Source organism: Drosophila erecta, unplaced genomic scaffold (assembly GCF_003286155.1).
Source record: "Drosophila erecta strain 14021-0224.00,06,07 unplaced genomic scaffold, DereRS2 tig00000021-arrow-pilon, whole genome shotgun sequence".
Lineage (NCBI taxonomy): Eukaryota > Metazoa > Arthropoda > Insecta > Diptera > Drosophilidae > Drosophila > Drosophila erecta.
The window spans coordinates 9,555,629-9,578,458 of record NW_020825198.1 but is presented as its reverse complement, the minus strand read 5'-3'; the positions used below and the strand labels follow the sequence as shown (position 1 = coordinate 9,578,458).

The 22,830-nt window shown below is 41.1% G+C and overlaps 2 protein-coding genes across 14 annotated transcripts; both read right to left on the bottom strand.

Annotated features, from left to right (window-relative positions):
• Positions 1–1,100: 1,100 nt before the first annotated feature.
• Positions 1,101–10,438, bottom strand: LOC6545454 (peptidoglycan-recognition protein LC). Of its 10 annotated transcripts, none has more exons than XM_026976935.1 (5): positions 9,763–9,999; positions 6,792–7,756; positions 4,557–4,724; positions 3,711–3,862; positions 3,202–3,631 (listed from the first exon to the last, which is right to left on the bottom strand). In XM_026976935.1, exons 2-5 carry the CDS (start codon positions 7,591–7,593, stop codon positions 3,248–3,250), a joined length of 1,506 nt encoding a protein of 501 aa, XP_026832736.1. In that variant the 5' UTR covers positions 7,594–7,756; positions 9,763–9,999; the 3' UTR covers positions 3,202–3,247. The 10 variants fall into 10 exon arrangements, with proteins under 10 accessions (XP_026832735.1, XP_015013872.1, XP_026832734.1 ...); XM_001972101.3 differs by having other exon boundaries at positions 9,817–9,999; XM_026976934.1 differs by lacking the exons at positions 3,202–3,631; positions 3,711–3,862; positions 9,763–9,999 and adding exons at positions 1,101–1,814; positions 10,420–10,438 and having other exon boundaries at positions 4,500–4,724.
• A 1,530-nt stretch (positions 10,439–11,968) lies between these two features.
• On the bottom strand, positions 11,969–16,156 carry LOC6545453 (peptidoglycan-recognition protein LA). 4 transcript variants are annotated; one of them, XM_015158380.2, is made up of 6 exons: positions 15,976–16,147; positions 15,480–15,803; positions 13,586–13,807; positions 13,298–13,533; positions 12,770–12,976; positions 11,969–12,710 (listed from the first exon to the last, which is right to left on the bottom strand). In XM_015158380.2, exons 1-6 carry the CDS (start codon positions 16,112–16,114, stop codon positions 12,567–12,569), a joined length of 1,272 nt encoding a protein of 423 aa, XP_015013866.2. In that variant the 5' UTR covers positions 16,115–16,147; the 3' UTR covers positions 11,969–12,566. The 4 variants fall into 4 exon arrangements, with proteins under 4 accessions (XP_015013866.2, XP_001972136.1, XP_015013868.1 ...); XM_001972100.3 differs by lacking the exons at positions 15,480–15,803; positions 15,976–16,147 and adding an exon at positions 14,050–14,440; XM_015158382.2 differs by lacking the exons at positions 15,480–15,803; positions 15,976–16,147 and adding an exon at positions 14,050–14,440 and having other exon boundaries at positions 13,298–13,521.
• Between the last annotated feature and the right edge of the window lie 6,674 nt (positions 16,157–22,830).

The window sequence follows — 22,830 nt, the reverse complement described above, 5'->3', positions numbered from 1 at the left end:
TTTAAACGCCGCCCACTTGATATTAGAGAGAGCTATTGGATGGTAGCGAGCAGTGCAAGAAATGGGAACCCCATTTTGCCAAGGGGCGTATACTTACTCTTAACAATTTTGAAAGAAGCTAGCTCATCTTTGGGTCGAAGTTATTATGTTTTCCGGTTTCTTAGTATGAATGACCGACTACAGTTAACGGCCACGATTTGATCAACTGACCCAAAAAGAATTCTTCACAGGTATTTTTCTGTTTGTCTTTAGTCATTAATAGAACGTAGATAGATCGTGATTAGTAGGCAAATATAGTGCATTTAATATACATTTTTTTACACTATTTTTACATATTTTGGCCAGGACACTTTTATTTGCCTCTTACAAATAAGGCAGTGCTAGAGATACATATTTGGAACCGATAACTGTCACGCGATCAGTGAAAGCATCTTAACAAGATCCAAGAGAGAAAGTTATACTACACATATTACAGCCGCGAATTTAGCCACGGACCATAAATTATATTAACCACTGATTATTTTAAAATGACAAATTAACCTCCAGATAAACTAACCTCCAAATAAACTAACTTACAGATTAAATAACTTACAGATAAATTAACCTCAGACAAAAAATACCCTCGAGACAAACTACCCCCACATAAAAGAGCCTTCAGATAAACTAACCTCTAGATAAAAACGCGTCACATTTTGTTTTTTGGTTGTTAGTAACGGACTTTCGATGAGCTCAAAGTGACGCAGATGTGGTATCAACATATTGGCAGGGTATATATGGTATTAGGCTCCACGTTTGTGTAGGGACCGATGCACTGGTAATAGATTCACAGCCCCTTAGAGGATTGCCCGTGCGCCCCGGCCACGTATTTCGTAGATTTCTCCATCACTGCCCACCAGGCCTATGACAATCTACTATCTATCCAAAACTATGTCAAGACCATTAATTTCGGGACCTCATCAACACAACATTTGAACGTGAACTGAAATATGTGAGCCTTGTAATAAATATTCAAATTTCTTCATCATTAATATTTATTTATCGTCATTTGTTTATTACAATATACATTTGTTTTCAATAAAAACTAAAAAGCCATTGCAAGATAGTCGCGAAAGAAATGAAAAACATTCTAATAATCGGGGAAGCGCCAAAACTCGCCGTTTTTATTCTAGCTTAATCGAATATGCCACACATTAAAGCGAGAACACCTATGATACAATATCAATACAAAAATGAATAATAGTATTCAAAAATATCGATGCGGCGCATATCTAAACCTATTCACGACCAATGAGTCCAGTTGGCGAAGCTACTGTACAGTGCATCCGCCTTAAAATCCGTAACACTTGGGATCAATTTACTGCTCGACGTAAATCGGTAGTTGGGTGCAATCTTGCCCAGCTTCACGCCGTGTTCCAGCAAAAGACGAGTCACATTGAGTTGCTTGTCTGACGGCTGGAGGGTCTTAAAAGATCCGATATAGGCGAAGCTGAGACTTCTGGAGTCATAGTAGGTATCGTTCATGTGGGCGCCCATTTTATCCCAGCCGCGTCCCACATATACATTTCCATCGCCGCCAATCAGAAAGTTGTAGGCAATATCCAACTTCTGCGACGATTCTATATCGTAGGACTGCAGCAGGCGAACCCGGAGCACACACAGCGCCTGGGTGTTGCAGTTTTCCGAGTTGGTGGGCAAGGCTATGACCAGGCTCACGGGCAGCTCCAGAGCTGGAATGTCCCTCTGTGGCGGCTGTGCGAGCCACTGCTGACGCTCCACGAACCTCAGTATTAATCCACCGCCGATGTTGTCCAGATCTGTCGATTTATCAGAAAAAATGTTGCGTTTGAGTTGTAGTTGAGTTTTTAGTTTTAGTTAGTAAATTTAAGCGGCCTTTTGTTTAGATGTAATGGAACATTTAAAAATGCGTTTCTATATGAAATTTGTTATTGATTTGTAAGAACAAAGTTAATATTAGTCATAAGCCCAATGTGACCAATAATTCTGTGTATGACTTTCTTTCACGAAGAAAGTGCGAATGAATTGATTTGTTTAATGAAATTTTATTTCCATGTCTAATAATATATAAATTAAAGAACAGACAAACAATTTACAATCTTAGAATTAATAATCTATAAAAATTTATTCGTTCTTGATTTTATTAATTTTAACTACTGAGTCATATGCAGGTCGGGCCAAGTTTTCGTCAGATTGTACCAATTATTCCAGGTTTGAATGATTCTGTAGAGCTCGTCACCGGGCATCAATGTGCCGGTTATTTGTCGATGACCCAGAAGTTGGTAATCTGGCTTTAGTTTCTCGAGGCGAACACCTTGAGCGATGAGCAGCTGACATGCCTCTAATGACTTTTTCGTTGGCTCCTGTCGTCGAAATTTGCCCATAAAGCTAATACCGATGCTGTTGTTATTATTGTCCCTCGTATGAGCGCCCACGTAGTTCCAGCCACGCCCCTCGTAAATACGTCCATCCCCGCCCACGAGGAAGTTATAGCCCATTTGATCCCAGTTGAAGGTGTCCATGTGCCTGCTTTGGGTTACTCGAGCCCAATACGAGCAGGACTCCTAAATTAAATGAAATGAAATCTTCTTGTGAAATATATGAATTTTCACATAAATAGTCAACCATACCTGTGTCTCACATATCTCGGGTGGAGTCTCGGAGATTATTACTCTGGGCACCGGAAGATTAAGGGGCTCTAGCTTTCCTCTAGTAGGCAAGCCACCCCAGCCCTTTATACTGATCACTACTAGTTTTCCATCCACATGGACCTCAGGATCATCCTCTGGTTCAAAAAGATCAGCTGTGTTAGTAACCCTTCGAAGATTTTGGAGGAACGGATGCAAGACCTTACAATCATTATTATATTAGGTGTACATAAATAAATTATTTAGCAGAATTCAATATTTTATTAAAAAAAAACAATTTAAAATCCCACAATTATAATCCAATATATTATCAATAAATAAGTAAGCCATACTTTAATGAGTGTGAATCGTTTTGAAATTGTCTTTCGGTTTGCATTCCATCTTCATATGAGGTTATTTATACATCCGTGTATCTTTTGGTAAGAGTGGTAAATTCGTGATATTCCATTCAACTCAACCATTGAAAAAATAAATTTTTGTTTTAATTTTGAAAGGTGTTAGGTGGGGAATGAGGTCGAATAAAGTGAGTTTGTTCGTCTTAATTTTATAGACTCTATTTACTTGCAATTTATATAATACATGACTTATTCAATTGCCTGTGACCAGTGCGGCCACTTCTTTAAGATCTTGTAGAGCTCAGCTCCGGGACTCTGCGTGGCGCTCAATTGTCGATGGCCATAAAGCCGATAGTCGGGATTCAACTTTTGAAGATGAACGCCCTCTTCCAAGAGCAGTTGGCATGCCTTTAACTGCCGTTCGTTGGGTTTCCTTGTCGTGAAGGTTCCAATAAAGGATATCCCAATGCTTCCTCTGTTATAACCCTTGGTGTGGGCGCCAACATAATCCCAGCCACGCCCCTCGTACACACGGCCATCGCCGCCCACCAGAAAATTGTAGCCAACGTGGTCCCAGCCCAAGCTGTCCATGTGAAACGCTTGGACGACATCAACCCGGGCGGAGCAGACTTCCTTTGTTGGTAAAAGTGCATGTGAACGTCCGAATCGAGCATTATGTACGACCAGGACATAGACTATGGAATCTACTTACCCTCGATTCGCAACCCTCAGCGGCGGTGTGCGAGATGATCACCCGATTGACGGGCAGCCGTTGCGGTTCCAACATCTTCCTGGCAGGTCTTCCGCCCCACTCGGCTACTTTTATTATCACCAAGGTGCTATTATCGACGACATCCAAGTCGGCTGCATTGAGAGTTTTGGAGTTAGCATTGCACGAAAGCGACTAAAACAATAGTAGTGATACTCGCGAATTATCATTAAGATATTTAAGGGTTTTCCCGTTTTAAGAACGTTTATATAATTTGTTAAGGTTTCATATCGAAACTCTTTTGGAATTTAATTTGTAGTATTCCATCCAATTTTTATAGAAGAATTTTTTTTAGTCTTTTAATTGATTTAAAACACAACTGTAATCCTTTTTGACTGGTACGTCAGTATATTAGATGTTTAAGCTAAGAAGTGCTTTAATATTTCAAATTTTTAATAACACTACTATTGTTTTGTGAAAAAAATATGTACGTGACTCACGAAGTCGATTCACTGGCATATTCCATTCAATTGAACTTTAGGCCACACTTTTGATTTATAGTTCACTTCACAACACTGACCCAGTGATAAGAAACGCGAGCAGCAAAATGGATTATGTATGTACCCAATAACGACAACACAATGTTTCTTATGAGGTATGTATATACAGGATGAGACTAAGATGGGTTATACGCATGCTGGTTGGGTTGTTAAGTTAGAATATGTTAGAGCATGATCGCCAATTCGGTTTTTGATTAGTAAGGAAGCTCTTTTGCGGGGAACAAAACTGTACCTATTGTTGAATTGATTGGAATATTTTGTCTATAATCGTCGTCATCTATGATCTTACTTTGGTTCAACGTCTTTCCGAAGAGATTTGTGGTGGTGGCCAGTACGATCCCCAGCAGAAAGGTTAAAGTAACGAAAACCACTGTAGTTGTGACGGCCTTGCGCCCAACAGTATTGGGCAAAAAGGGACAAAGGGGTGATGTTCGCGTCGGATCATCATGTTTGGAACCTGGAAAAGGGTAGTTAAAGTGTGGGTAAATGGAAGATGTTTAAAAAATGATAACGAAAACTTAAAAAATGAATAAGCCAATCAGTTCTATCGGTTTAAAAATAAAATCCATTGTCTTGTGAGAGACAATAGACTTAATTTTATGTGAGTCTTAGCATCGAATCAAGTCGAACCTCTATTGTAAACGTTTAATGTATTCGATAATTTGAAAGAAAGAAATATTGGTTTAAGAAGGACTAGATCAATAATTTAACTTTCCATTTTGCTTAAAAAAAAGTGATCATAGATAAATGCAGTATTTCCTCTTACGCTTCACTAGCCCCTGTTCTAGGATTTCCAATCGTTTTTCGTGTTCCCGCAAGGACTTTTCCAACCACTTGCTCATTTGTGCTCCAGTTTGCACTCTGCCCAGACAGGTGTCACAGTGCCATCTCAAATTTGGCACCTCATCCAGCACTTTCAACTGATCCTCAGACAATTCCGTGCATTTGCGATGACAGGACCGACCACAAAAGCCATTATCACACTCAATACGACTGTAATTATCAACGATTATCCCGTGACACTTTAGGCAAATTTCAAGCGTGTTTCTCGACATTCTCCGATCACTTTAAATGAACAACTGAAGCCGATCGTTGGGTACTTTTCCCGATCCGAGCCCATATGCAGGAATCGTTCTTGTTTTTTCACTTTTTCATTTAGCAAGTATTTAATCCACACGAAAGCACAAAAACCCCCCACCTCACATGGCTTTTTATTGCGAGATCCAGGGGAAGCACCTGCCTATATAAAAACAACACGTAAGTGCAGCTGATTAAATTTTCACTCAAACCCCTGGTTGTATTCAGATTGGATATTTCAAGTTCTGGTTGGCGATTTAATTATGGTAATTGTGAAAACCATTCAAGTAAACAGTTGCAGCTGCTATGTTTTTTTTTTGCGTAATTATCGAAAGTTTTCACGGATTTGATTTATGAGTTGAGGGGCCTTGAAACGGCAGAGATACATTTTTCTTTTCGTGAATGAAATTTTACTGGTTTTTGTGCTTAGATTGTAATCAGACAACAAGGAGATAAAAAAACAAGTTCTAGAACTAATAAAAAATGTATTCAATTTTAAAAATCCCCGACGCTTTTTGCGTTAAACCGTTTTCTCTCATGAATAAAAGGCCCCACCTTCATTTTATGCGAGACAAATTTTAGGTTCGTGATTTTCATAAATATCTTAGATTTGTAAGCTAAAATATTTTTTCACGCAATGAAATTCGTTTTTTTTTGCGACTCTTATAAATTATTTCCTAAATGACTTCTGTAGCCTTGCGCAATTAAATGCATTTAATTTATTATATTAAAATGTAGTATTTCTTCTACGCGATTGTTGGCCATCTGCTAATCTACCATTCGCAATTAGCCAATTGGGTTGGGTAAACAAATCGACACACGAGCTCAGTTGGGCCGATTAAAGCAAACAAAACCGAGGCAAGGTGAAGACAGAAAAGGAATGTAAGCAAAGCAGCAGGAAATAGCAGCGAAAATGTATATTTTAAGGATATATGTGTGTTCCAGGAAAGATACATTTTATGTGATTTCAATGCCAACTTATTTGGTGAACTTGAGAAAATAATATAAAATTAATATTTTAATATATAATAATAATATTAATATATATTAATATAATATATATATATATATTTAATATTAATATTAATTTTAATATTAATTAATATTAATATATTTTAATGATATATGTATATTTTAAAGATATATGTGTATGTTCCAGAAAAGATATTTTAGATGAGATTTGAATGCCAACTTAGTTGGTGAATTTAAGAAAATGAAAAACTTGGGGTAAACAAAAATATTTTGTAAAATAATAAAGTGCAAATTGAGTTCATCGAATTAGCGCTTCTAAGGATAACTATCAAGAAACTATTTTGAGAATTTCGGAAAAAATTCGATATTTCAAAATCTCATTAGTATATTATTATTATTACCTAATATTATTTCACATCCAATCTTACAGGTTTTATATAGTAAATATATATTAAATGAGTTTAGAATGTCTTACCCGACGCACTTCCATTCGTGGTGGCGCCACCATTAAAGGCGGGGTTATCCTGCCCACCAGGTGGTCCATCGCCCGGTTTCCACTTGTCCCGATTGTCGATGAGAAACTGTTGTATCGTCACGGGTCCCTCGTAGAAGTGCTTATCACCGAAGGTCACATCTGTGGAGTTGGTCAGGGCGATGCTCCCAATGCCCTGGGTGCCACCTCCCGCCGGAGAAGTGGGCGTGGCCACGGCCAGACTTCCGTTCAGTATTTGCTTGGCCACAGCGCCAGCTTCCAGGGGATTAGGAGGTGGTGCCGCCGCCTCACCTGGCGCCACATGACGACTGATCACCGTTAGACCCCGGTTAAGGTCGCGCAGGTGAGAACTGTTGGGCGGGTAGGTGACCTGGTGACCCAGCTTCTGGACCTTATAATCCTCCGCTTCGGCCTCCGAATCACTAGCAATACTACTGGAATCGATGGCATTGTCATCGATGGACACAACGGAAATGGTGGTGCTCCGTATGGAAACCGCCGGCGAAGATGTCTTTCCAGCATTTCCCTTTGTTATATGAACAGTATGCTCAACGCTGATACGCTTGGGTTCCGTTTTCTCTTCCGATTTCGATTGGGACTGGCCATTGTGCGTCCCCCGATCTTTGGTCTCCTTCTCCGGCCGAAATGTCGCCGCATTATCGTTCAATATGACACCCGAGTCTGTGGACGAAGTACTGCAGTTTTTTGCGCCTGACGACGGATCGGTTACTCTACGTATCGCATCGGGACATTGGCTCATTTCCGTTTCATTGCTGAAATGCATGTCGGTCGAACTGAACTATCGAAACAGTCACGTAACCAGATTGATATATTCCCTGGATCTCTGAGCGTTATGTGTTGGCCTTCCTATTTAGCAGATTGGGTGGTACATTATGGCAGATCTGCTGACTAGGCACAGCTCTCAGCAAACATCACATCGTGAGCATCTGCAAGTAAGTGTACGTTTTTATGTTACCGGTTAACTTGATGATAACAAGCTAGTCAAATGTTATATTTCGGAGAAATTCTTTGTTTGAATTGGGCCACTTTTAGCTTTAACTTTGGGGAGGCACTGTGGCTTTATGGCTTTATTTTTTGTATTTTTGATATTAGAGCTCAAAACATTTCATTCCCTTGTGTACAATTGATTTTGAAACGTTGATAAATAAATATAGTTTTTTTAATAATGTCCAATGTACTGCTGATAAAAGAATATTTTTTGATAAACCTTATTACGGTATAAGTTTATTAATTTGATTGTTAGAAATGCAAATTTCTCAAATAATATAAGCAATGCCATTCCATAAGCAGCATTCCCCCAAAACAACACTTTCAAAAACCCACCAAAAGGACTTTTGGTTGAATAAAAAGCTTGAGTATCTTACGAAAGATAACAATAATGCCTGTTAAATTTCTAAAATAATATATACCTCAATTTTATAAATCCAACACAGTAATCCCCATCCATAAACCCGGAACAGACAAAAAAATAATTGAATCTCTACGAATATTAACCCAGGTTTAATAAGCTCCAAGCGAGCATCATCTTCTTGGCACCAAATAATGAAAGCATAACCAATTGGAGTTTTTGTTATAAACTCTGGAAACTGTGATATACCCAGAAGAGATCTATAAGATCATAATCATAATCATGACCCATGGACAACGATTCTCCCAGCCAATCCACAACCAATGCCGATTCTGCAATGCTGACACCATTTAATTGATTTGATTGTTTTATGAAATATTTTATCAGTTTTTTATTACATTGCAATTACGCGTGCTTTAAAAAGGTGATTTTATTGTTATCACAATCCATTAGATCGTTCTATTTGCCAGTTTCATAGTGAATATATGTATATAATCAACGCTGTCAGTTCGTGTATACACGATTGTTGATAAGCTCGATTCCCAGCGGAGTTTTTAAAACGCGTCTAGAAAACTTTGCTGCTTTTGCATGGCAGTGAAGTTTGTATAATTAAGATATGAGTAGGGTATTGAATAGTGCTCGAATATATGAATGTATTTATTCAGTTTACTTATATTGTATACCCCTCAATTCGATTCATATAGTTGGTCAGTAAGCTCGCACGAATGGAAGGTTTATGCAAATTAGCTATAATCATTGACGTAGTTTGTTAACTTAAGTGGATTCGGAGAAACACAAAACACACTGGCTAGTAATAGTTGGTACTCATACATATGTATGCGTGGTGTGCCTAATTTTTGGCTATTCGAAAGCCGCGAGTGACGTCTTTAAAATGCTGAAAGATCATTATGCACATATGCCATGACGTCTCGATGGAGGACATGAAGGTTGTTCCTGAGGAGCTGTCCCAACTTCAATACAGTAACCCTCTTTTATCGAATTCCAAGAATTCCGATCAACCCCAAAGAATTCAAAGGGTGCATGCAGGGTACCGACTCTATATGTATGTATGTACATATGTACGTATGTGTGTGGGCAGAAACGATGTTCTAGAGAGTTGGCACAGAGCACGCTTTTGAGATAACCGAGCAACGACAACGGCTACAAATGAGGAACGGAATGGCACTTTGAGTTTACTGAGCGCACCAATACACGTGCACTTGAGCGGCGGCCATTGTCACTAATACACGCACAGGTCATCGCAATATGGGTGCTCTTTGTTTTGTTTGTACGTACAAGCACAGGTATTCTGTCTGGAGAATCGATAATAATTAACAACTCTGGAGTTTTACGTGTTTCCAAAATTATCATTAAATATGGCCTATGTGCAAATTAATTGATTTTCGATCGCTGTTTCGATAGCATGTTTTTGCCACGAATTCTTTCACTTGCATTCGTAATTAACACCGCTGGGAAATAAAACGAAACGATTTGAGCACCAAACTAGTTTGCACTTAATTACCAATGTAATTGGTCAATTATTTATCACATTTTTTGGCCGCTCTCGATTATTTCAATACATACACTCTATATTCCATTCAACAAGTGCATGTACACATTTTGCATATCTTTACGCACTTTTAAACGCCGTCGAAACCGATGCAGCTCGCAAATATTTAAGCGTCTATACTATATGCCAAACTTGTAGTCGAACTTTTGATACTGTTTCGCGCCAATTCCGAATCGCTGAGCAGCGGCGCGTTCGAGTGACTCTGATCAACTGAGCGGCGATCAAATCGCGGCGGCCTGAAAAGCTGGAGCGTCTGATACGGCAGCGTGTGGGAAGAGGAAGAGTGGGGGAGAGCAGAGCGCTGTGAAAAAAAATAAACAGAAACAGAAAGAGAAAGAGAAGGAGAAGGAGAAACAGATACAGGGAGAGAAGTAGAAAGAGGTGGGGAGTGAGCGGTCGCCCTTTTTTGTTATTTAACCAAAGTTGTTTAGTTTGAGTCCGATTTTCAGGCAGTCCACCTTGTTAACGATTTGCATTTTCAGAGTGCAACTAGAAGACCTTGTCCTGAGAAACTGCTAACATAAAAGAAAAAAAGCTCAAGACCCATATATGATTTTTCAGTTTTAGTAATTTGAAAATGTTCTTTAGTTTTTAATCCTTTCGCAGTCGAGCGGTAACCAATAAAATGTGATGATAGACATCTTGCTTGATGAAACTCTATTTTGAATTACTTGCGGTACAACTTTTCCTCAATCGCAACTGGTTTAAACGAAAAGCGAGTAATCCCAAGAAACTGCAAGAATTCCGATAACTGCATATGGGGAGCTGCATATTTTGGGTTTTTCCGAGCGTCATTAAGTCGCGGCGGAACCTGTTCTCGATTTCGGGTTTTTTACTTACATACATATATGTATCTTCTAGATATTAGTCAAATTAATAATGATACTTCCAGCTACGCCCCGTGGCTCGAAAATGGGCTCTCTTCTCACATCTCCGGATCGCCAGCCCACCTGACGATGACTGTTTGTTTTTGTTTAGTTGTTTAGTAGTCGTCCGCACCACCGACATCGACACAGACAAATCGGCGTATACGTATTATATATATAACTATGTTTTTTTCATTTTTTTTTATTTATTCAACTAATAAACAACACAGATCTACGGCTCTCTCCCGGCTGCCAAAAAACACTTTTTGGCCAGACACTGCACTCAGTGTGGGCAAAAATATGAACATTTTAAATTGCGCTACCATTTCCGAGAATTGTTTTGTTTTGCGGCCCGCAATCGCTTTTTGGCTATTTCACTTTGTGGTACAAGCCTCTATTATATATGTACATACAACTACACATATGTACCCAGCTTTTTCTCTTCCAATTCCAGCTTGACCCATTGTACTTGCGTTGAAAAATATTTAATGTAATTATAGGCGAACTGCGGTTCGGCGATCTCTGATAGTCTGAAAAAGGCGCCGGGAAACTGTTGATGGATAAATCGTAAAGAGCAACAAATTGGCGCAACGAATTTTAAACACGCTTTCAGACAAAAAACCAAAACAAAAAAATCAAACATAATTATTTGAAAGCGCAACGAACTTAAAACGAAAATAGATGTAGACCATTTCTAATTATTTTTCTGAGTGCTCCTGACTTACTGATAAGCGTTTTGTATGGCCCTTAAAATGTATTTTATGACTACAGTTGAAGTTCAGGACTGAGAATGTCATGATTTATGCATTTTGTAGCCAGGCAATCTATTCTTTGTTGACCCATTTTATTGCGAAAAATGCCAGTAATTATTGTAAATCATTTCCGATGAAGCAGTCTCTAATTTCTTTACAGCGGCTGCGAAATCAATCACCACAGCTATTTTTGAATTCCTTCCACTACACATTTTCTTTCCTTAATTATTATTAATTATTTTACCTTTTCAGTTCCCTCTTCGCATTTGTGTTTTTTTCTTTTACATACATATATATTTTTTTTGGTTTCGGTCTTTACACGTGCCGTGCTCTTTTCGTAGTTTTAGCCAAAAAATTCGTTCCGCGGAGTAGGTATAATTTATTTTTTTCAGGGCGCCGTGGGATTAATTAGTCAATGAATGAACGTCACCCTTTTGGCCAGGTTCGACTTTAGGTAATACACAGATGAAGCGAGGGTTCAAGTTTCTTAACTTTTCATGTCGTCATAGTCTTAGCCCATCATTTGATGCGCGGATCAAAAAGACACATACATCAAAATTTCAAAAGGTAAGCTGTTATAAATCATCAATCGTACATCAATGTTTAGGTCTTTGAACTGAAGGTCGGTGGTGATAGCAGGTATTAACGTGTACGGCCGCCATTGGGAAATACCCATTTTATTTTTAAATATTTCTGAGCAATTAGCAGTACTCCTGTAAAGGAGATAGTAATCACTCCAGATGATAAAAATAACAGCATGATTATTATATTGTATATTCATTGAGTCGCCAGGCAGATAAATGACAAAGGCAGCCACAGCGATCACAACATCGTCTATATAAGTGAAGTGAAGTGAAGCTACCGATAATGATGTTGTACTGGCGCACAAAGGCTGTCATATATTTAAACACACACGCACACACAACCCATGAGTGTTTAAGCCCGTCTATGGGGGAATAAAAGGGGTACTGGTATTGGAGCTGATAGAGGTTGACTGCGGCTTGGGAATTTCCAGCTTTTTGAGCGACAGTTAAACAAACGGCTCCAGAGAGTGAGAGACACAGATTCGCTTGCTGCCGACCGGTTTACTCTGTTTTTCAATCCAGCATAACCGATTAAATGGAAGCTCCGTACGCCTTGGTATATGTATTAAATACAGCTTGTGTTTTGGATTCACTTAGGTGGTAGAAAAGTCTGTAGCTACTGCTTGGCATCCCACGATTCCGTTCTCATTCCCAGCTCGATGCCACACGCCGTTGCCCCGTCCATTCCGCAGCCGTAGAAGTGCGGCCAGTTCCGGATTTCTTGATACACATATGCGCCCGGGCTCCTGGTCGTCTTGGTCTGGAAAAATATTATTAAATATTTGGCACTACGATATATGGGTATGGGTATAGGTATACCTGGTTTTGCGCCACTAGCTTGTAGTCCACTTCAACATTCCTGTTGGCCACTGCATGGGCCAGCAGGAATTGGACACCTTCCAGCTGCTTGTGACTGGGCTTATAGCGACCATAGTCGCCCATAAAGGTAATGGCCAATGTCTGGTTCGCATACGTATTGGCCCAGTCCCAGCCGCGGCCTACGTAGATGTTGCCCTCCTGCGAAACCTGGTCGAAACAAACTCGGAAATTTGACAATTTGCGTAAGCGGAAAGCGAAATGCCCAAAATGGCACGTGAACGTGCCGGGAACACAAATGCACGCGCCGGATTTCTTTTCCTACTACACTCGAACAAATTTCTTTGTTGGAGCTTAAAAAATATTATTTATATTGGTGTGTAAAAGTGCGCAGAACTTTGTACTTGTTAATGAATCGTTGAATTGTTGCATACTTTTATTCACCTTTACAAGAAAAGGCATTTTAAAACCTTCTTCTGTCAAAATAACAAATTTTACAACGTTTAATTCTGTGGCATTGAGAGGACTTACATAAAAATTGGATTGGATGTCGGGCAGACCCTTCTCAGCAATGGCTGAATCCTGAATGGTGCGCATCTTGATGGAGCACTTGTAGATGTTCTCGCAGGGCTGAGACTGAACTCCAATGTGGGTGATGAGGACGTAGGGAATGGGTTGCTTCAGGGGAATGGTCAGACCATTAGTGGTCTCGGCTGCTCCCCACTGCGTTCTGTCGACGACGAGGTGGCCGTTTCCTAGATTCGGAACTGTAGAATTGGTGAATTGGCTATAAGGACCATGCAAGTCCCATCCACTTACACGTGTGGTGGTCGTAGTTGTTGCCAAAGTAGATGGCCTTGTTGCTGGGCAGCTCGGGCTTGGGTCGATTGAGTTCCACGTAGAGCACAACCAGTCCGGTGGCCAGGACCAACAGGATCAGCGTGATCAGCAGGATGGTGTTCCGGGTGGCCCGTCTGGATGGCGACTTATCGCGACTTCGATTGGCGCTGCCATTGCCATTCGCGTTGTTGCTGTTGATTCCTTAATTAGCGGAAGTCAATCAATTAGCTTATAATTCACTGCAAATTGTAACGTCTCAATGGATACATTGACTGAAAATGTTTTTGAAACATTTTACATTTCAATTCTTAAAGGTTTAGAGAGAAACTATGCAGTGATAAGTGAACAGTAAATGATTATTTCAAGTTGTATTTTTTCCGGTGTAAGCCAGTGAAAGCTGCCAGTAATGTATTTGATTAGTAGATATTAGCTGAAGTATGTACTTGAGGAGTCCCGGGAGTGCGCTACACTGGGCTCGGGAGTGCGTCTTCTGCGCGCCGTGCGTTCCGAGTGGACTTTTAGTAGCAGTTTCATGGCACACTGGCGATCCACTGGGCTTATCACAACTTATTGGTCTCTGGCACAACACGCGGCTCTATAAGCCCACATATCCACTATGAGTAATTGGGCGTTGAGTCACCGCGAGTAGCATAGCCAAGTGGCTGCACAAATACTGGGAACAGCAGTGGTCTGCAAGGTGTTTAATGGGTTTGACCGATAATCGCACGGCGGAGTGCCACTGGTACCGCCACCGCACCTGAACCCGAACCCGAACCCGGACCCGTCGCACAAGCAACTGAGCGCGCAGCTGTCGATGGAACAGAAAGAGAAGCAGCCATGCGGGTGGCAAGCGCGCTGAACGGCAGCCATCTCGCTCTGCCCTCGGTTGACATGTTGTGTGTTTGTTTGCGTGAGGTAAGGCGAGGGGGCGGGGGAGGTGAGGTGTCGGGGGTGCGTCACGATATCGCCGGCCTTTTGTTGCTGTTTGCTGTTTGGCATATCACATTTTCTGTGCACTCTTACGCTTTGCACACTCACTTCTCGTATTTCTCTCTCCTTTCGCTCTGCTCGCACTACGTGACGTATGTGCAATATGCGCCGTGCATCGCAAAGTGGCCACAGTTCGATCCACACACTATCTCTCACTGCCACACTCAGTGTGCAACTGAGCGCGTGCTCTCTTGGTGCTCGAGATCCCGATCGCCGCTCTTTATTTGCACGGGGATTCCAGGAATCCCGCACGCTATTTGCATTCCAGTCAGCTTTGTTGTCCAACCATTTGCGAGGCTCTTTCCGCTAAATTATTGAACCCATCGTTAAACGATTGCGATCGATCGAGTTAGCCTTAACGGATTAACTTTTTACTTTTAATTGCTGCTTTTTGTTAACACTTTTAACCAGACTTTCACAATATGCAATTGCCAGACAGTTGTATTTGTCAAGCGAAACTCTTTATTAGTAATCAGATCACCAATTAAAATCAAATCGAAACCGAACACAATCTGGCAAGTATTAAATTAAAACAAGCAGTTTCGAGAAATTAACATGTAATTTTTGAAAAAGAATTGTAATTTGCCAAAAAGCGCGAAAATGTCCATTTATTTAGGTAAAATAAAATGATAAGGTTCAGCACCCTGCACTTAGCTAAACAAGTTACAAATTGAAAAAAGTTATACTTTGTAGTGAATGAAAAGGCTTAAAAAAAGCAAATATTAACAAGCTGTGAAGAGTTGTTTTGCAAGTCAATATAATTAATCTTTTATATTATTGTTAGATAAATACACATGCTAAAATACAGCAGAAATATGTAAATTTGGTGGTTCCATTTCCCGACGACTATAATTTTCCACTGCATTCAGGATCGGGGACTCACCTGCGGCCGTTTGCATGGCGTGCGCTTCCATATAGTCCATATAGTATATGGATACCGGTCCCTGGTATTGGGTCATGGGGCCGATAACCACGTCGGTGGAGTGGTTCAGGTTTATAACGCTGGACGGCTGGATAGCTGGGTTCGTGAAGATATTCTGCGGCAGCGGAAGGCCGGAGGATGAGGTCGATGAGCCGGAGGACGAGGAGGTGAGGTTGTGCAATCTTTGGGCAGGACTCGGTCTTTGGCGACCCTGCAGTGTCCACAGCGAATTGTCGGTGGTGGGGCTATTGGTCTCCTCAAACATTGTGCTTTCGCTTGGGATTGCTACAAGAATAATATGTTATGCGGCATTGCATTATGGGTTTTCCATAAGATGAGTTATTCACGGAGCCGCTTATCTGCAGCTTCTATTTGGCTTAAGGCTACAGCAACTTAATGGGCGCTAACCATTTTCGTTTGCTTCTAAGGTACGAAATAAAAAGTGCATAACCCTAACCTTGGTAAGGTATTAAAATGTGTCTTATATTTCCAGCAAATGTGTCATCAAGTCTCCGAAAATCCGTGACTTTTTCCGGCGTAAGTGGCTTTGTGTGCCGCCTGCGCGCCAGTCGAACGACAACTACTCCCAGTTGCATTGCCGCTGGTGGGGATGAAGCTGATAAGTAAACAAAATGCTCGCAAACTCGGCGCTGTAGTGATTGCGCTTCCATTAGTACTCACTCTCCGGTCTTTTTATTGTCATGACTTGAAAATCGGTTGAGTGGGGAAAACTTTCTAAGTTAATCATGCAGTTTTTAAATATTTAATTGCAGGCCTATGACTGGCTTGCATTTGCATGCGATGTTGAATTTTAGTGGAATACTACTAAATTAACTTGTTAATAGACATGTTCTTATGGAAACATTTACTCAATATGACGTATTTATTTAAATTTTATTCAATTTAAACTGAGCTCTAAGTGGCGCCCTCTGGGGGACGCTAGCGTAAGTAAGGGCAAGTAGGCGAAGCTTTCTTCAAGTTCAATGAACAGCCGCGTAGGTGGCGTTCTAATTACGCATACGCACCATTGGACCTGCAATATTTAATTTGAAATGAATGTTTTATTAAATATATAAACTAAAAGTAGCTTTGTGTCCGAAATTGTTTTGTGTTTCTGTGCAAAACCTCAACTTGTGTGCATTCTATTGGAAACACGTACCCCTTTTAAGCCACCTATTCGCTGTAATCCTTATCAAGCGCATCAATTTAATGTGTTCAACGCTCAACCAACAGCCACACGAGATGTCAGCCACTCGCTGCACGCTGTGCGAGCTTCACTTTCGCCACACGACGGCAACTGCAGCACTTGACTTTGCCGCGGCTCCTGCTCCACGTGCACCTCACCAGCTCACCACCTCACCCATCCAGCAGACTATGTCAACTCGGTCTTTTTGGCTTTCGGGCGGGCAGCGGTTTCATGCCTCACGGTGCTGCACTGAGGGAATTTGGCCAGCACTTTATGTAGATTTCCAACCTAAACTTACTTAACGTGCAGGGAAATCAAGTGAAACCGCACAGCAGTTTCTTATGATGAAGATTTTGCATCTAAGACCCTTTAAAATAAGCATTTAATGAGATGCTCTTCCCCCTTTTTTCCCATGCTGTTCTATGGGGGGGAAATTTCTCGCTGTGTACTGCAGCACGGTGCCTGGCTATTAACACGCTGCATGGCACGCAGCAAAAACAAAGCGCATACTTTGACGTCTGCCCTCCTAATGACGACCACGAGAATAAGGACGACATGGAAGGACATGGCAGCGGCAGCAGCTTCCCAAGGGGCCTCGACTTTATTCATGTTCAGTTGGCATTAGTCGACCCCTCACCTTGCCCCACACCCCTCGGCCGCATCCCCTATTCCCCTGGCTTGTGCCCATATTTTTTTCGAGCTGGTTTTTGTTTTATTTTACTTTCTTTTATTCACCCAGCTGTCTGCGCGGGTGGCGCTGTGAGTCTAGCGGCCATTGTGCCACCAAACGCAGTAAATGGTTAGGGGTGGTGTGGGGTAGAGGGGGCTGGGAAACCGGGCGCAAAGACGCAGGTGAAAACCCCAAAGTGCCCTAGGACAGTGCGAAGTGCTGAGTCAAGTGTCAACTGCAAATGACATTTGCATTTCGCTGGCAGGGATCACCGGCTTGGTGGATGAGGGATGGCGAATCCTGGGGAGGCGGCTCTGGAACCGCTCTAGTGTGGCTAGTGGCTGGTGCCTGGTGGCTGGTGGCTGGTGGTCGGTGGCAACGCGTCAACTACGAGTGACATTTGTTTTAGTTTTTCTTCCGCTTTGCGCAAGCCATTTGGCAGTTCGCTGTGCTTCCCTTCCTGTGCAACAAGAGCGGCGGCGGCATGCAGCGCGCCCTGAAATATGCAACGAAAAGCGCAGCACAAAAAGTGGCTCTGTGGAAATTTAAACTGTCATGGGTGCGCTAATACGTTCGCAGGCCTTGCCACAGCTTCATCAAAGCCGATTCTGCAGTTGATAGATATAGCAATATATTAGCAAACCCTATCTTTATAGTGGAATCCTAGCATGGCTGATCTTGATGCTGAACTGATTGGCTTTCGGTTTATGAACACTCAACAATCCAATTGATTAGATGCGCCCGGAATCCAGCATCAGTAATATAATCGACCCAGACAGTATGCAAATTAGATATAGCCAAGGCAATGCACCGCATCTGCGGCAGCTGGCCATGTTAAATTGTGGTTATAAACTGCATTAGAGTGCGTATAGTGTGTATGTGCATCCATAGCAGCCGCAGAGCTTGAGTAGATGTGCATAAGTAGAATGCGATGCGTTTCATGGTTGAAATTGCTAACAATTTATCTGCCTTCCAGAGAGCCGAGTTGAATGTCTTTCAATCATTGGCGAAATTCTAGACATAGAAAGACTGATGAGCTGGAAGTTTTGCAAAGAAAAGAGCATGTAACAATGTATTCGAGCATTAAATTCCTTTCTATATATTCAGAGTTAAAGAACAAGTTTTATATAATATGCCTTCAAGCAGAATAATCATGGAAAATGCGCCCAAGAAAAGCCTTCAGCTGGGCAAACCATTTAAAACAGATATCGAAAAGTTCGTACCGGTTGTGTTCGAGTGTGTAATGGCAAATGAAGTCCCTTCACTTAACTGGCATTTCCCAAAATAAGTACAACGAATGGCGTTTCGAAACTATTTTTGACTTTTTGGCCACCGCCGGCAGCGCCAATCGCTCGATATTTCTGCCCTTTGTGTTTATCGTGGAACGCAGAACTCAGAACTCAGAACGTGGGGCATGGAGTGCGTTTCGATCTGTATGGCTGTCAGAGCAAAAACAAACAGAATCAGACATCTCAACCAGCAGCCTGCCCATCCAAAAACGCACCACCCATCGGAATGAAAAAAAATAGGAGAGGCAAAAAATACAAACTGAAAACCCCACCACTCCCACACAATAAAATCGAAACTTTTGCATTGTACATGTAAATTGCCATTGCCTTCCCCAATGATGCGATGCTCCTGTTGCGGCCATTGTTGGATTTGCTGGGCGTTATGCAAAAGGAAAACTTTTCGCGCAGCGCATAAAATTTTATTTGTTGCTACTTTTGGGCTTGCGCTTGATTTGGCAGCTCTCACACTCGTGCCCATGTGTGTGTTGTATAATGTATGGCCCATCCTCCTCACTGATATTTGGCATATTTTGCGCACATCAATATCTCGCGTGCTAGTTGGCATCCATTCCCAACCAAGTGCACTTCGCAAAAATGCTGTCAACCATTGGATAACATATTTCGTTACCTAATACACATAAGAAATATAATGGGTATAATCGTAATGGTTCATCGAAATTATGTATCGTCTTCCTTCACTCACACTTTAACTTACCATGTGTCTGCAAAATTACCAGGATTAATGTTCAAACTAACCCCCTGTTATGTTACACATATTACTATGCCAGGAGTTCTAAGCAGCGGCGTTTTTATAAAGTTTTTGATTTTATGTCACCCAAAGCTGAAGATCTTTTTTTGTTTGTGCAGCACCAATACCGATACCAATTCCCATTTCCCAACACCCCTCTGATCCCAAGTTACCATAGACCCGCGGGCGTATTGGCTGCGCGTTTTGTGGTGCACCATTGAGCTCAAGCGCGCCAGTGGGTGGCCGTTGGGCTGAGATGGGTGGGGTGGTGTGGGCGCTCAGTGGGTTGCATGTGTGTCGGAAACGTGCGCGGAACCGAGTTGCAATATGAAATGTGTGTTTGTGTGCCTATTTCATTCTTCTGCTATCTGAGTTTTGGTTTGCGGCATTTAAGCAAATGTTTTCCAAATGCACTGCGTGTCGAAGTAAATTTCTCCCGCAGCTTTTCTCACAATTATCGCAAGTACTTGCAGACTTTGGTGCGTGACTTTGGTTAGCTTGCTCGCTATTTTGTCTAATGATTCTGTATGATTTTTCAACTGCTTAAAGGACGCCACGCACACACACACATGCATAATAAACTCTAGTACTTAAATGTTATTTTCTTAACAGTGACAGTGAACAACAAACTGTTCAGTGACAGTGAAATGGGAACACTTTTGGCAGCGCATAGGGTAAGAGTGGATCGAGTGTTTGGGTAACAGTAACAGAAGTGTTATTAAATGTGGTTGAAACGTCCTGAGTGCTTCTATGTTATATAAAATTTTGCGACCCACAACGGAAGGGGTTGTTTATGTTATAGGCGCTGTTCTGATTTGAATCTGTTGTTTTAGCATCCACAACAGCAGGGGTTTTTATGGCAACATAACAGTAATGTAAAGTATTTCTGCAAACATATGGATTGGGTCCACATTAATAGCCATACTTATAATGTTATATTTTAACATCCCTATTAGATAAGTAAAACTAGAAATATGTTAGGATGCAGAAATAAATAAATAGACTTCAATTAATAATTAAATTGAATAGATTATCAAAAAATAGTATGTATAGAAATTATTCAGAATTGTGAATATTCTGAATTCAGGAATTCTGATAATATTAATATCAAGCTATTAGTTTTTTTCAAAAATATCGGATCCTAGGTACGAATCAGCATTCCCATTTAAAATTCACTCATAGCTACATCAAATAAATTTTATAATGTTATATTTTAACATCCGTATGTATGTTAACATTACTGAATGTATAGTGTTCCCATTTAGCAGGGGAACATTCGCCGTTGTCGCTTAACAGCCATGCTATGCGTTTGCGGAATGTAAATGTTATTTAAGAAGGAGATACTTTATAGGAATCGGTAACAGCTCTGCTAAGACTTAACATTCTGTTAGGCACTTTCTAACTTACAATCACATCTGAATATCTAAAGTGATTCCAATAGACACGAAAATGTATTTGAATACATTATTACTTACTCTTAACTCATTTCAAAAATTATACATAAGCCTAAGTGAAATACATTCGCATTAGACTATCAAATTTTTGTTGTTTCTAAGCAATGGATATAGGGTTTCACTAGAAGAGTTTCCCCAATTTATTATTATAATAATAATTATTTCGATATGCCTTGTAGTTGTGTTTCAAAAACAGGATGCCTTAACGAAAGCATCAGTCATGAATACGTCAACAGAGTGGGCTCGTTCCCATAAGAAAATCAAAACCAACATCAGGCAGAGGGTAAAATGCCCATGGCTGCAATTCAATTGTGCGACATAATTGGAATATTAAATGTTTACAAAATGCAATATACAAATACAAAGCTGGGGAAATCGGTGATTGGGGGCGGGGCGCGGGGCGGGTATTCAGAGGCATCCGTAACATGGCTACAATTTGCACTTAAATGCACACGCAATGGGCATAAATCAAACAGCAATAATAACAACAATGGGCTTAGATCCTTTTGGAGGCGGGCAAAAAGGGGAATAGGGAAATAGGGAAAAAGGGGCAAAGTGGGCCAATTTGGGGGGACAATGGAGACAATGCCGCTGCTCTTTGGAGGCCCTCCTGTGTGTTGTTTGGTGGTCTGTTCGGATGATTTGCATTTGAAACAATGACAGCCGTTTGATACCGATCCTGTGGCTCTGTTCATTCTGATTAAACCTAACATTATGCACACCGCCCGTGGAGTGTGAATTGAGTGACCAATAATGTAAAATTGATCCAAATTATTTCCCCTGCGCACATCGATAGTTGTTTCTATTTTGATTGTTGTCCGGGGATCACCCGTTCCGCCGTTTGCATGTCCATTAAGTTTGACCAACTTTAAGCACCTTAACCCCCAAAAAACGCAAATGCCAATCAGTTTTCAAAGGTAACTGCCGTTGCCATAGAAAGTTTTTAAATATTTCAACTAAGAAGGCTATCATGTGTTAAAAGTTAAATATTAATTAAAAATGATGAGTACAGCAAACTCTTTCTAATTATTTCAGTTTATTTTATTTCTTATTAAATTCACTACTTGAAATTAAAACTCCTACGCACTACACACAATTATTCTAGCCTTTAAAGCCCGCTTAAGTATCTTAAATGATGGCCAATCAATCTCCGTTAAAGATAATGTTCTTCTCTCCATGTACAAAATTCTTTTGAAATACTTGACTATGAAATATCCGAGCCATAATGAATTGACCACGCCCACCGGGCTGGCAGGGGTGCCCCACATGAGCAGCTGACAAAAGCAAAAGCAATAGCAAAAGCACATCCGCAGCAAAAGAAAGAGACGGGCAGGGTGAAAAATAGTAGATTCGGAGCCAAGAAAATTGTTTGCACTCAAAGCATAAATAAGGGAAATATAGAAAAATCCTGAACTGTTAGTCCGGGCCTGGGGTTTTTAGTTTTAGCCCGGTTCAAGTGCGGATATTTTATGAATTTTATGCGCTGCTTGAACTGCCTTGGTCAACATGCCTTGGCCATATTTGGCCCACTTTTGCGCTCCTCCCCCGAAACTCCCCCAATAATATTCCACTGTTTGTGTTTATTTTGGACTTGAGATTTTTCTGGGCACCCGAATTGGACGGGGAGGGTTCGGGTTAGGAACTTAGTTTGGTATGTGACCAGTGCGATTGTTGTGCCCCCTTTGGAAAATTCCAATAATTATTAATTATGTGTGGCGCCTGTCAGGCAAGAGACATGCTGTGATTCCGGTAATTGAGGCTTAAATAATCAATTCGGTAGTCACTCAATTATTGAGCCCTTCATTATACACACCCTCGAAAGCGAATTAACGCTTTAAAGCAGACCCAAATGTCGAGTATACTGGATGAGCGCCCACACACACACACACACACACACACCCATGTGAGATGTCCCTATAGAAGCCAAACGAGCGTATCCTTCGGCCTCATCCTGCTGGCCACTCA

What these genes read in the sequence shown, in the direction of transcription:
- LOC6545454 (XM_026976934.1), bottom strand. Translation starts at nt 7,593, where the DNA reads ATGCATTTCAGCAATGAAACGGAAATGAGCCAATGTCCCGATGCGATA. An exon ending in CACGAATGGAAGTGCGTCGG is followed by an intron (nt 4,725 to 6,791) that starts GTAAGACATTCT and finishes ACCCTTTTCCAG; the next exon opens with GTTCCAAACATGATGATCCG. An exon ending in TCCAATCAATTCAACAATAG is followed by an intron (nt 1,815 to 4,499) that starts GTACAGTTTTGT and finishes ATAAATCGACAG; the next exon opens with ATCTGGACAACATCGGCGGT.
- LOC6545453 (XM_015158380.2), bottom strand. Translation starts at nt 16,114, where the DNA reads ATGCAACTGGGAGTAGTTGTCGTTCGACTGGCGCGCAGGCGGCACACA. An exon ending in CAACTACGACCACCACACGT is followed by an intron (nt 13,534 to 13,585) that starts GTAAGTGGATGG and finishes CCAATTCTACAG; the next exon opens with TTCCGAATCTAGGAAACGGC. An exon ending in AGCTAGTGGCGCAAAACCAG is followed by an intron (nt 12,711 to 12,769) that starts GTATACCTATAC and finishes ATATTTTTCCAG; the next exon opens with ACCAAGACGACCAGGAGCCC.